At 41.1% G+C, this 12,565-nt stretch overlaps 1 protein-coding gene across 4 annotated transcripts in view; it reads left to right on the top strand.

Annotated features, from left to right (window-relative positions):
- TRIM33 (tripartite motif containing 33) overlaps positions 1-12,565 on the top strand; it is a 136,800-nt gene that overhangs the window by 110,129 nt on the left and 14,106 nt on the right. For all 4 annotated transcript variants that reach the window (XM_066600088.1, XM_066600086.1, XM_066600087.1 and 1 more), the window contains exons 12-15: positions 1,102-1,234; positions 2,609-2,672; positions 2,989-3,142; positions 6,522-6,877. In XM_066600088.1, coding sequence (XP_066456185.1) covers positions 1,102-1,234; positions 2,609-2,672; positions 2,989-3,142; positions 6,522-6,877 — 707 coding nt within the window. The remainder of the gene's footprint in view (positions 1-1,101; positions 1,235-2,608; positions 2,673-2,988; positions 3,143-6,521; positions 6,878-12,565) is intronic.

Below are 12,565 nucleotides of genomic sequence, written 5' to 3'. Positions count from 1 at the left end.
GGGGTTAAATTTGAATAAAAATGGGTGTTACCTTTTTAAGGGTGAAAAGTGAGGATAGGGGTGGCACATTCTGCAGAGGGACATCGGTACATGCAGTCTGAGGAGAATCTAACGCTGCTCTATGTGTATACATTTTTTATTCTTCGGTTCCTCTGAAGTAACCATATAGGGCTGTATGTGCGTAATATGCGGTAAAATGTGATTGTTCTCAGTAAGAGAAACCAAGTAATCTTGTAGATATACCTTTTTAATGGCTAACAAAAATGCATGCTGATAGGAATGTGACAGTTATAAGTTCTCAATTTGTGAAAGCAACCTCTGGCCAGAGAATCCAATGCAGATGTGAAACCGAACTATGCACTTTTATCAATGACAAGGACTGACTATCCAGGCCTAATAAATCTCAAGCAGTACTTGAGAAGAGACCGTTTTTGTGTACGTACTTTAGGCCCAATTTCCATGGGTAGATTTGACTTGTGGATGATCTGCAGTTCCATGCGCCCATAGGGAAACATGGGCGTTTGCAACTGAATTAAAGCATGTTGATTTGATTTGTGGATCTTTTGGATGCGGAAATCAAATTGCAGCACGCTTCATTTCAGTGCGGTTCCTGCACGGACGGCTTCCATTGAAGTTAGTAGAAGCCATCTAACCCGTGGCCTGTTCCCAGTTGACATTGTGGACTTGGCGCAGATTCTGTGGGAAAACAGAAGTCTAAAAAAAATCAAACTCTACTGTGCGTGTCCAACGGACAGCGCTTCCACACACGTCCGCATTAGAGAAAAGACCCGGATGGGTAAGCAGTAACCTTGTCCGCGGGCAGAGTCTGATTCTGCAGTGGACTCCCGCATGCGGAATCCGACCTGCCCATGGACATGAGGCGTTAGACATGTAAGCTTGTATTGACGAGGTGCTCTTCACCATTTCATCCTAGCAGGAAATGTTTTGTTTATGGAAATATGATAATTCTGAAATGCATGAGGAATCAAATGCAATTTTAGAATAGTTGTACTTGGTAAATTTAATGTATAGTGGTTGCTTAGTCTATTTTTTTTTTTTTTTTTTTTTTATGTAACTTGATAATGGTTCTTTGTCTTGCAGTTGGAAGATGCTGGGTCAAGCAATTTAGACAACATATTAAGTAGGTACATCTCAATTGGTCATCAGCTTCCACAGCCAACAAGCACTATGAATCCATCCCCGGGACCATCTGCCATGTCACCGGGATCAACAGGTGAGTGCCGTAATGGCTATGCTCTGTGGTTGTCGTCAGCATTTTGTATGTAAAATTAAACCACATTAGAACCTAGTAGTATTTCTCGCAGCACTCCTTTTAACCCCTTCCTGATTGATCAATATAAATGTCATGCAGTTGTAAAGGGTGTATGGAGTGGGCTCAGGAGCAGCGTCTGCTCCATAGCCGACGGCTATTGTATATTTCTTATGAGGATAAATTGGATGAACAGCAGAAATGCAATAATTGTAAAAGAAAAAGAAAAATCGAGCACCTAGGAGTTGTCGGAATCAAATGAAAATTCATATGCTTGATTGCAATGTTAATATAAGTATTTGATTACAATATCAGAGCAAAAGTGTGACAATGTTGTGTAGACATTCCTGTGACCCCCCCCCCCCCCCCCCCCTTATGTGTGCATCCGAGCATTATCCTGATGGAAAATGCCTCTTGGAAGCCGTTGTGAGAAGAACACATGTGGCTGCAGGATGTCCTGAACATATCGCTGAGCTGTCATTGTCCCTCGTACCACTACCGGGGGTGACCGACTGTTGTATGTGATGGCCCCCAGACCCACCCCGGCACTAACCCCTAGATCTCCAGACATGAACACAGCCGTCGTGATGCCCAGACTAAACCTGGATTCATCGCTGAGCACAACCCGGTTCCACTCAGTAGCAGTCCAATCTGCAAACAGAGACGCCTGGAAATGTTTACGACACACACGGACCTGTAGGGTAGCAGACAATAGAACAGTTGGAGCTGCTTGTCAGAGGATCACACATTCCCTTCTACTGGTGGTCTATTGAAGGCGTCCTGAGCCCGATCGCCTTGTGTGCCTTTACACATCCACTGGTCCCAATAGCTCCTAACAGACCAGTCAGAACGGCCCAGGTGGGGGAAAATTCAGCGATACGACCATTCGCTTCTCACATCCCAATAATGCGCCCCTCTCAGAATCTGTTAACTGGGTGAAATCTCTTCTCTGCGTCGTAGAGGCGTCTAGTGGTCAACAAGCTCTACACAAGTGGAAGAAGAGGTCACTACACAGAAAAAGCCTCTGAGAGCCTTTTATAGTCCAAGGGGGGTGGGGGTGGATGACTACTTTTAGGGCCTCAGGTGACAAGACCGTTCATCTAATCACACCACAACTCTCATCATTTACATGTCTGCCTGCGATGGAACTGCATGCCGAGTTTTACAGCAAAGCAACAACTTCTAGGGGCCGAATTTTTTTTTTTTTTAACCATTTATTTTCTTACAAAGAGTGTAATATTGATGTGTATGTATATAGGGGGGTGTGTGTGCATGCCAGTAGTAAATAATTACTCAATTGTTTTACACTTTAACAAATAAAATCCCCTTTTGTACCAGGCTTGTCCAACTCTCACACACCAGTAAGGCCTCCCAGTACATCAAGCACAGGCAGCAGAGGAAGGTGAGTAAAGGGCCCTTCACAAAATGTACTGGCTTCTCTACCTTGACGCTTTTTATGTGATTTTTATTTGGCTCTGGGGTATATGTTACTACTATGTAAAGAGTGGGTGTGCTTGGTTGGTACTTTCCTGTCCTCCCTTTACCACCTTTTTCTGCACATTTCTGAATAATTTTGCAGTATATGGATGAAAACTGATTATATTATGTAGGGGCAAAAGGGGGTTTATTCGTTTGTTAGTGGTTAATGGATTTTACTTGCACGCTACGCTACATTTAATGCCTTTGTTAATTTAGTTTGTTTTTCCTCCGTTACACAGTTGTGGCTCGAGTGGTCGAGCTGTTGATAGAAATGCCTTTAAATCTGATACGGTGAAGGTTAAGCAGGAACCCGGCACAGAAGAGGATGTGTGTAGCTTCTCAGGACCAGTTAAGCAAGAGAAATCGGAGGATGGCAGACGAAGTGCATGCATGGTAAAAAAAATAGTTTTATCCCACACTGTCAAACTAATTGAGTAAAAACTTGGCCTCATACATAAATGCATACATCATATTTATCACATAATATATAAACACATTAACCATTTTTTTCTCTTGATTCAGAGGCTTGAAATTATTTTGCGCAGATCTAAATATTGTATTTCTGCTCATGTATGACTGATTTTGTAAGTTTTGAAGGGATAACTTTTAATTTCAATGCACATATTTCATTTTGTTCTTCAAATTCATTTGTTGACTATTTAAGCCTAATGACAGTCAGTAGAATCAACAGGACTTGGTGGATCCTAAATAGACTTATTTGCCTCTTGCTGTGTCTAGTAGTCTACAACATGGCTAGAATAGCTCATCTAAGTCAAGAAAAAAAACAAGCTTTTAGTTGAGGAAATGCAGTCAAAACAAACATTCAAGGTTCTTGAAGTTTTTCAAGTGTAGTGGCTAAAATTATTTCTGTAATAAAATAGGTCCTAATGGTAGTTGCCATAGAAAAGGCAGTCCACGAGTTACCTCTACTGCACAGGACAAGTATCTTTGAGTCACCAGCGTAGGATATCTGAAGCAAAGAGCTCCGCAAATTAGAGGCCAAATGAATGCTTCAGTGGGCAGCAGATAAATCTCAATATCGGAGAAGACTGTATGAATCAGACCTTCATGGTTGAATTGCTACAAGAACACCACTACTTAGAGAGACAAATGAGATGAATTAAACTTGGTTGGGCCAAGAATCACAGACAGGGGAAATCAGACCAGTGGTAATTCGTTCTCTTGGTGTGGTGCATCCAGATTGCAGAATTTTGGCTCTGGCTGACTTGACTCTTATAAATGCGTAGAATTTGACTGAATGATATGCGGATGTGCAGTTCCCGCAGGTTACCCAACATTTACAGCACTGCATGTCAAGTGGTCTTCCTATTCTCCGACCTGAACCCACAGTTTGAGAGGACGTGGACTGGAGAGACGAGGAAAAATGGCTGACAAGTGTTCATCATAAAGGTGAACGCCTTCAAGATTGCTGAAAGAGCATCTCTGGTGGCTACCTTATCAAGTTGGTGCGAAGAATGCCAAGGCTGTGTCAGTGTTATAAAGCCAAAATATGGCTACTTTCAAGAAGATAGGATTTGATTCAAAACCATTTTTTTTTGGGTCAGGGTATGGTTCCATTTGTATTACTAGTTGGCTCCAGTGACTTCACTACTTTAAGCAGTTTTAGAACCGTGAAGAAAATCTCTTCAAAGAAGTGGTTTGTCCCAACGTTCAACTGGTACTATAGATGCTGTACATTTCAAAAAAGCATAACAAATGATGAACGATAATCACATTTTCTTCTAATGCACATTTACTGTACTCTGAGTTGCAATTTTACTAGTGTGTGTATATAGTCTCAAATGTTAACAAAGGCAAGTAAAGGACTAGTTTGTGCATCTGGATCTGTTTGTAAAAAGGAGAAAATGACAGGCCCTCTTTGGCTATCTAGCATCTGTTTCAGTTTAATTCTTGACTTGGTTTGACAAGCTATATAAAAATCCTAAATGATTGTAGTTTACTGATGTGCTCACATCTCTTTGGAAATCAAGCTGAACTCACTGATGCGGACCTGAAAGGGAAAATGGCTGGTATTTGTTTTGTAGTCTTACTACCCATTTACACGGGACTAATGTCGGACAAATGTTGCCCGACACTCTTCTCCGCATGTATTCGCTCCTGTGCTATTGCACAGGAGTGAGTATCGTTGGCTTGCAGTGGGGAGGCTGAAGGAGATTCAGCATTTTTTTTTTTACAGGCTAAACATTCCCAGATCCTTTAACTAATTCCTTATAGGACATGATTTGCAGACCGCTCACCATCTTAGTAACTCTTCTCTGAACTAGCTCCAGTTTGTCTGTCTTTTTTAAAGTGGGGTGCCCAGAACTGGGCACAGTATTCTAGATGAGATCTGACTAAGGAAGAGTAGAGGGGGATAATTACCTCACGTGATCTAGACTCTATGCTTCTCTTAATACATCCCAGAATTGTGTTTGCCTTTTTGGCTGCTGCATCACATTGTTGACTCATATTCAGTTTATGATCTATTAGTATACCCAAGTATTTTTCACATGTTCTGCTACTTAGTCAAATTCCTCCCATTCTGTATGTGCTTTTTTTCATGTTTCTAGCCCAGATGTAGGACTTTGGTATTAAACAAGGAGAAATGCATTCTGTTGCCACCCACTGTTCAAGCTTTTCTATATCTTTTTGAATACTCTCTCTCTTCCCTAGTGTTAGCTATCCCTCCTAGCTTTGTGTCATTGGCAAATTTGATCAGTTTCCCATCAATTCCCTCCTCCAGATCATTTATAAAAATGTTGACAACACTGGGCCGAGGACAGAGCCTTGTGGTACCCCACTTAATACATTCTTCCACTTGGATGTGCAGCCATTTATGACCACTCTTTGAGTACAATCACTCAGCCAGTAGTGAATCCACCTAACAGTTGCCTTGTCCATCCCATATTTGATCACTTTTTCAATAAGTATGGTATAACATACTTTGTCAAATGCTTTACTAAAGTCAAGATATACTATATCCACTGCATTTCCCTGATCAACCCAGTCGGTGATACTGTCATAGAAGGAAATTAGATTTGTCTGGCATGACTTGTTTGTTATAAACCCATGCTGGCTCTGGTTAATTACTCCATATTTATCCAGGTACTTGCATACGTGCTGTTTAATAGGATTATTTAAGAGGGAAGTGGATGGTATCTCTCTGAAATATCGAGGCCAAGGGTTTTCCTAAGTAAATTACTCCAATCCAGTCCAACAGTGGATTTCCTGAGCTGGAATTGGAGGTTACCTATGTGGTAAAAAGCAGCCATTGTTCTGCAAAGTATTTTATTACCAAAGTCTCAGAATTGACTTGACTTATTTAAGAATACAATTTATAAATGATTATTAAAAGTTGTCAATCTACTATAACTGTATTAGTGTGTTCATTTTTATGTGAAGGATGCTCTAGAATATGTATACTATAGTTTTTAGGTTAAAGGTGTTTTCTGTAACTACCCTATCCTCAAAATAGGTGGATAATATCAGATTGGTGGGGGTCTGACACTCGGCAGCCATGTATGTGAATGGGACTGGGATGCTGTACTGTTCCAGGCTACTCCTGTGTGCCATTTGTGGCTCAGAAGAACAGCTGGTCGGTGGAGGTGCTGAATGTCAGATACCAGTCAGTCCCATATTGATGACCAATCCTGAGGATAGATCATCAAAAGCTTAGTCTCCTAAAACCCTTCAAACATTTTTCAGTAGCTGTGTTATAGAATTAGATGTAGGTATGTAGTTATACTAACTAACTTCTGATACTTTTTACTAGCTAAGCAGTCCAGAGAGCAGCCTGACGCCACCACTCACCACCACACTGCACCTTGAAAGCGATCTGGAAGCCTTGGCTAATCTGGAAAATCACGTAAAGAGGGAGCCAAACAGCACAAACAGAAGTTGTGAACAGTCTTCCCACGGTAGCCTTGTAAATGGAAAATCTCCTGTCCGTAGTTCTATGCATCGGTCACCCAGGGTTGGAGGTGGCGGCGATGGGACAAATAAGGATGAAGATCCAAATGAAGACTGGTGTGCCGTGTGCCAAAATGGAGGAGACCTCTTATGTTGTGAAAAGTGCCCGAAGGTTTTTCACCTCACGTGTCATGTACCAACCCTCCTTAGTTTTCCAAGGTAATGTCAACAGTCCAGAATTGCTGATGTCTTTATGGAAAAAAAAAGGTTCTGCAGCTTTTTATTCTAGGCCATTTTGGTTTATTTTAAATAACCTTGCTAAATCACAAAGGAAGCGCTGAGTGTTCAGATTAGATTTTAGATTGTATTTAATTAAGAAAGAGAAAAAATAAATAAATACTTGTGGTAGACCTCTATCAGACTTGTGATTATTGTGGGTCCAGGTACTGAGGCTCTAGAATGAAGTGCCTGTAGCATGTGGCGGAGTGTCTTGCCCATTAAACTCCCATATACTTTGTTATCCTTTAAGACTAAATACAATATAAGGGGAAGTGGTGCTCATCTTTGTTTGGCAACCAGATGGGACTTCACTTCTTCACCCCCACAATTACAACTTGCTTTATGAGATTGCTTTTGGTTAGAATCCTAGTGCTTTATGCTGGAGGGTTAGGTTGCATGTGAGTATTTAGAAAATGTCCAACACTTTCATTGGAAAAAGAACTGATGAAATTGACCAAACTAGCCCCCACCTGGAATCTCCTGGAACCTTTTTTGACTTTCTATGGTCATGTTCTGTCCTCGGAGGTTGTTGTGAACAGGTTCTGAAATTTCTCTAGAATACCATTAGAGCCGCTGTGCTATATACGACCTGAAGGTTTTCCTTTGGTGTATCAATCTGGAGGTGGTTACCTGTCTGGTTGCGCTTTTCCCTGATGCTAGATAAACAGTTGCCAAACTTTGCCTAGCTCCTACGCCTTTGACCTTCACAATAGGATTAATTCGCTTAATATTAAATTACCTCCTAAATAGTTGATTTTTATCCATGGAAATAAAGTGGCTACGTTTTACAGTCTTTCAAATAAATGTGTGCGTCATCTCACATCTTCCCAATACTCTTTATACGAGGACTTCCTAGGCAACTTTGCGATGACCTACTGTAGCTTGTCTACTCCTTTTAAATTTGTCGTACAAGAGCTCTTGCCTTAATTATATAGACTGCCTAGAGGGCAATTCCTTTCCTCTACTTCCTGACTTATGGCCTAAGATTTCTTATCCCAGTGACCCATGGTACCTTCTGAAAATTTCACATACTGGCTTGCATTTAGTGTGTTTTTGTTTTTTTTTTGTTTTTTTTTAAATTTTCTTTTGCACATATTTGTTACAGCAAGTATCCTTCACCCTGCTGGGTCAGAGATGACTATTTGAACATATGAGGTCCTCTTACATCTTGTTAACCTTGATTTCCCCAGTTGTTTCCATAACTGCACACCTAAGATTGTATTTTTTCTTCTGATTGAAAAGAAAAAAAACGGCGCTTAAAAGGATCCTTCCCACCTCCAGTGGTTTTACCTGTCCTGTTAGTGACAGCCAGAAAGGTGGTAGGGGGTTCCACGGTGACTCCTAGCCTATTGTAAATGTTTAACCTTTTTTTTCTAGCTATTGTCGAATGGGGCAATTGCCGTTTTTTCTCCCAGTTGTCAGGCTGCTGCTTGGACATCCAATTCCAGTGGAGGGGGGTCCTGTGAGTCCTTGTCAGTGTCCCCAACTGAGTCCTTGGTGGGTCTAATGGCTGTGATGCCGTTCTTTTGGGCCCCGCATTCCTTTATCGTGATGGTTTCAGAGGTATGGTGGCTCAGCACAATGCTGGATTGCCAGCACACAGCATGTTTCAGGTGTCTGTTTCCTCGTGAAGATGGCGATCTCCAGTATTGGGACAGGAACTAAAAGTGGTTTTGTGGGGCACACAAGTATCTTGATCTCATTTCAGGCCATGGGCAGTAATTCCTTAGAAAAGCCTCAGCAGTTTTCACCAAAATGGCAGCTACCATTGCTGCAGTTGTTCCCAGAAGCTAAATTATAAAGACATTTTTTTTTTTTTAATGCTGGCACTTTCCACGTTTTTCTTTGGGCGTTTTGGGTTCTTGGGTGTGGCCATGTATATATTTTACGTCTGAAGTAGCGATGCTGGACACGGGAGAAGGTGTTGGAGTCCTCTAGTCTGCCTGTGGCTATTACAGATGGCAGGCCACACACAGATGCTAACCTGGGGATATCAGCCCTTTCCTCTAGTTGGAGATCTGTAGAAATGCGCTGTTCCACCTCAGCAGCATCTGCCTCCTCTGAACCCGTGTCAGCCCAGCGCTCTGTGAGTGACAAGGACCAGGAGACTGTTTCACTGTCTGTCTAACTTACTTGTAATCCTTCTCTCCCTCAAATGCGGTTTTGCAAGGAGGCAAAGATTCTTCTGCAACTGCTAAAACTAAATAAGAAATAACATTTACCTGCTGCTTATACTAATCTGTTACATGAATCTTGCATCGCTAAAATTAAGAACGACTCATGATTTTCTGGATGATATAAAAAACCTAATTAGAGATGAAATACATTGTACCTTATCTGCCATACCTCAGGCTGCAGCTCGCTATAACCTAGATACAGTCATGCATGGCCTCTTATGACTGATAATGGTCAGATCCCTTCCGAGCTAAAAGAGGTGGAGGGAACTTCCACTACTTTTAAGGATGACTGAAATGATTATTAAAAAAAAATTATTTTAACCTGGAGCATATTAATTAATCATAGCGATTTAAGAGTTACTCTAAAACTAAAAGATCCAAAAGAATCTTAATCTATTAAAGACAACATTTTTGGAGAATATCCTGAGATGTATTTTTATGGTACATGACATCCAGAAAATCATTAAAGCGGATTATGTGAAACCAGAGAGAGGCTTTTTTTCCCCCCAAGGGGCAAAAAGACGTGTTACCCCTTTTGATGAAAAAGCCTCTGCAGATTGGGATGCAGTCCCTAAGGTTGATATACCAGTGGCCAAAGTAGCCAAACCCACATCTATCCTTTTTTGGGGATGCTACTTATCTAAAGGAGCCAATGGATCGTAAAGCCGCCTCAAGAAAACGTTGGTAGCTGCAAAGTGGTGGCCACATTGTTGAAACCTGGTGTAGCAGCTGCCTGAGTCTCTAGACCCCTGGATGACCGCTGGATCAGTTAGAATTGCAACTTCAAAATAAGATCCCCCCCCCCCCCCCCCCCAGAGGCCAAATTCTTGAATCACTTCCTCACCTTAAAATGGCAACCAGTTTTCTTGCAAATGTCACTGTAGAGTCTATCTGGATAGCTTCCTGCTCTGCGGTGCTATCAAATACTATTAGAAAAGGTCCTTTAGTTGAAATCTTAGTTGGGAATATGGCCTCAAAAATGGTGTTCTTTTCCTTTCCATGGTCAGTTTATTTTTGGTCTGGATCTCTAGAAGACCCTAGTAAAAGCAGCTGACAAAGGATTTTCTGATTTTGAGATTTTTTTTTTTGAGGTTTTTATCAGTATGAACAAGGGAATCTGAAAGAAAAAACTATGGAGGTGGAGTTATAGCAAGAGGAGAAAAGGGAAAATGTTCTGTTTAATCCAAACCAATGGGATTTCCCTTACTCCCTGCAGTGAGGGCTGGCAGGACTCAAACATTTTGCAGACAACTGGGACGCATGATTCTCAAATCCTTGGGTAACAAACATAAGGATATGTTATCAAATAGTTTGAGTCTTCTCCCCCTTACCTGACTCTCCCATGCTGATCTTCAACTTCTTCAGTCAGGCGTCTCGGACTTGATTTGCTTGAGGACTATCAACCCAGTCATTTCAGGCTAACAAGAAAAAGGATATGCTGTGCTGGTCTTGGTAATAAATAAATAAAGAAAAAGCATAAAATACATTTAAAACTTCTTAACAAAGTCATAAAGTTCAAAATCGAGACTAAAATCTGCAGTAAAACTGATGGAGAGTCCGTAATTGCCACAATCAATTTAAGAGATTCTTATTATCATGTACCATTGAAAGTCATTTGAAGAGTTCCTAAGGTTCACCATATTAAGAGCTGGATTAGATATACATTTTCAGTTTGCATGCCTTCCTTGCGAAATCTCTTCAGTTCCCTGCATTTTTACAAAGATAATGGAGGCGGTTGTAGCAGCTTTAAGGAAAAGATGTATTTTCATAGTTCCATATCTAATAAACTTACTAGCAGTAGCCAATTCCGAACTCCAATCATTGGAACACCTTGAACCTCCTTCAGTCTTTACATTGGTTCATATATTGGGAAAAGTTAGATTTGTGAACCAGTCCTAAAATCGTGTGCTGTATAGAAAGTATGCAAAGAATTAAACCTAACAGAATTCAGTACTGTACCTGTTGGCTATCAATCTAAAGGGTTCCTTAAATTATTGGGCTGACCTTCTAAGGCTTGCACCTCATTGGATTCGTGAAAATGGTCCCTGTGCCCATCAGTATTCTATTGATAAGGGGTTTCCTTCAAATAGACCTATTTGCACCAAAAAAAACAAACAAACAAACCGCAAAGTAATCTTCCTTCTCAATCCATGAGCTCATCATGGCAGTGGATTTTCTCTCACAACTTTACATTCAACCGGACTTGTGCATTTCCTCCTATTCCTTTAATACCAAAGCTACTTTAAAAGCTTCTTTAAATGCACTCTAATATTAGCTGTACCTTTCTGGCCCAAGAGGAGTTGGTTTTCCCTCCTAAAGAAGAGTACCTAGGACACGGTACTTCTACGCCATGAGAGTGCAATTGATCGTTCGGGGTCCTTTCAGTTGTCAGAATCTAAAGACCCTACAGTTATCAGCTTGGATACTGAAAGGTTCATCCTGCTAAAAAAGAGCATGTTGGAAAAGGTCATCCTATGTAGCAGACAGTGTGTTCTTCAAAAATCTGTCGTAAAGGCCAGAAAAGATTCATAACCTGCTTGGGTGTGCTCCAGTTTACCCCTAGAAAAGCCAAACATCCCTATTCTAGTCGAATTCTAGCTGCTACCTCTGCTTGAAGAGCGAGTTACAGGCTCCATCTATTCAGGAACCCTTCCTGTGTATTCTAGATGAGCTTACTTTTAACTTTGCTCATAACTTCCTGCCCAAAGTAGTATTGCCTTTCTACAGTTCACAGGACATAATCATTTCCTCCTTTTTAGTGAAAATTCAAAAAGATGATCAAGAACAAGAATGTCATAGGCTGGGCATCAGAAAAAAAATGTTTTGGAAACCTTCACTTTATGCGTTTCAGTCTTTCTAAGACCTGATTCATACAACGGAATGTAGGCATGAATTTTGCACCAAAATGTGATTTTGTGTGTGTTTCGCATTGTATTATTGTCTATTGAGATCTTATGGGTGGATATGAAATCCAGGTTGTGGTGAGAAAACTTGTCTAAACGTACTTTCCATTTAGAAACCACTGTGGATGGCCACCTTAGATCAGGCTAAATCTATATGCTTATCCACAGCATTTCAAAATACCACTGCAGAAATCCGAGGGTCAGCCCCAGATTTCTTCTGTGGAATATAATGGTGCATTTTGTGGCATAAATGGTAGGGAAGTCTGTGACTTTTTTTTTTATGCTAGTTTACTACAATGTTTACCTGAAAATAACAGTGTCCTATATCAATTTTCGCCCCAAAAGAGGCAGTGTGCCTTATTTCCGGGGGGTGTCTTAATAGTATTCTAGCAGGGGGTGTCCCGATCCCTTATGCTGGGCTGCTGCACTGCGGCAGTCTTTCGGGAAGTCCTTGGCGCTGAGTAAGCAACCTCTAATTAGCTTATTATTGGGGAAACGCGGTGGTTGTAACTGAATTTGCAGGCCTAATCTTATACCTGGATGTTGTG

Source organism: Eleutherodactylus coqui, chromosome 4, assembly GCF_035609145.1.
Source record: "Eleutherodactylus coqui strain aEleCoq1 chromosome 4, aEleCoq1.hap1, whole genome shotgun sequence".
Lineage (NCBI taxonomy): Eukaryota > Metazoa > Chordata > Amphibia > Anura > Eleutherodactylidae > Eleutherodactylus > Eleutherodactylus coqui.
This window is presented reverse-complemented; position numbering and strand designations above follow the sequence as displayed.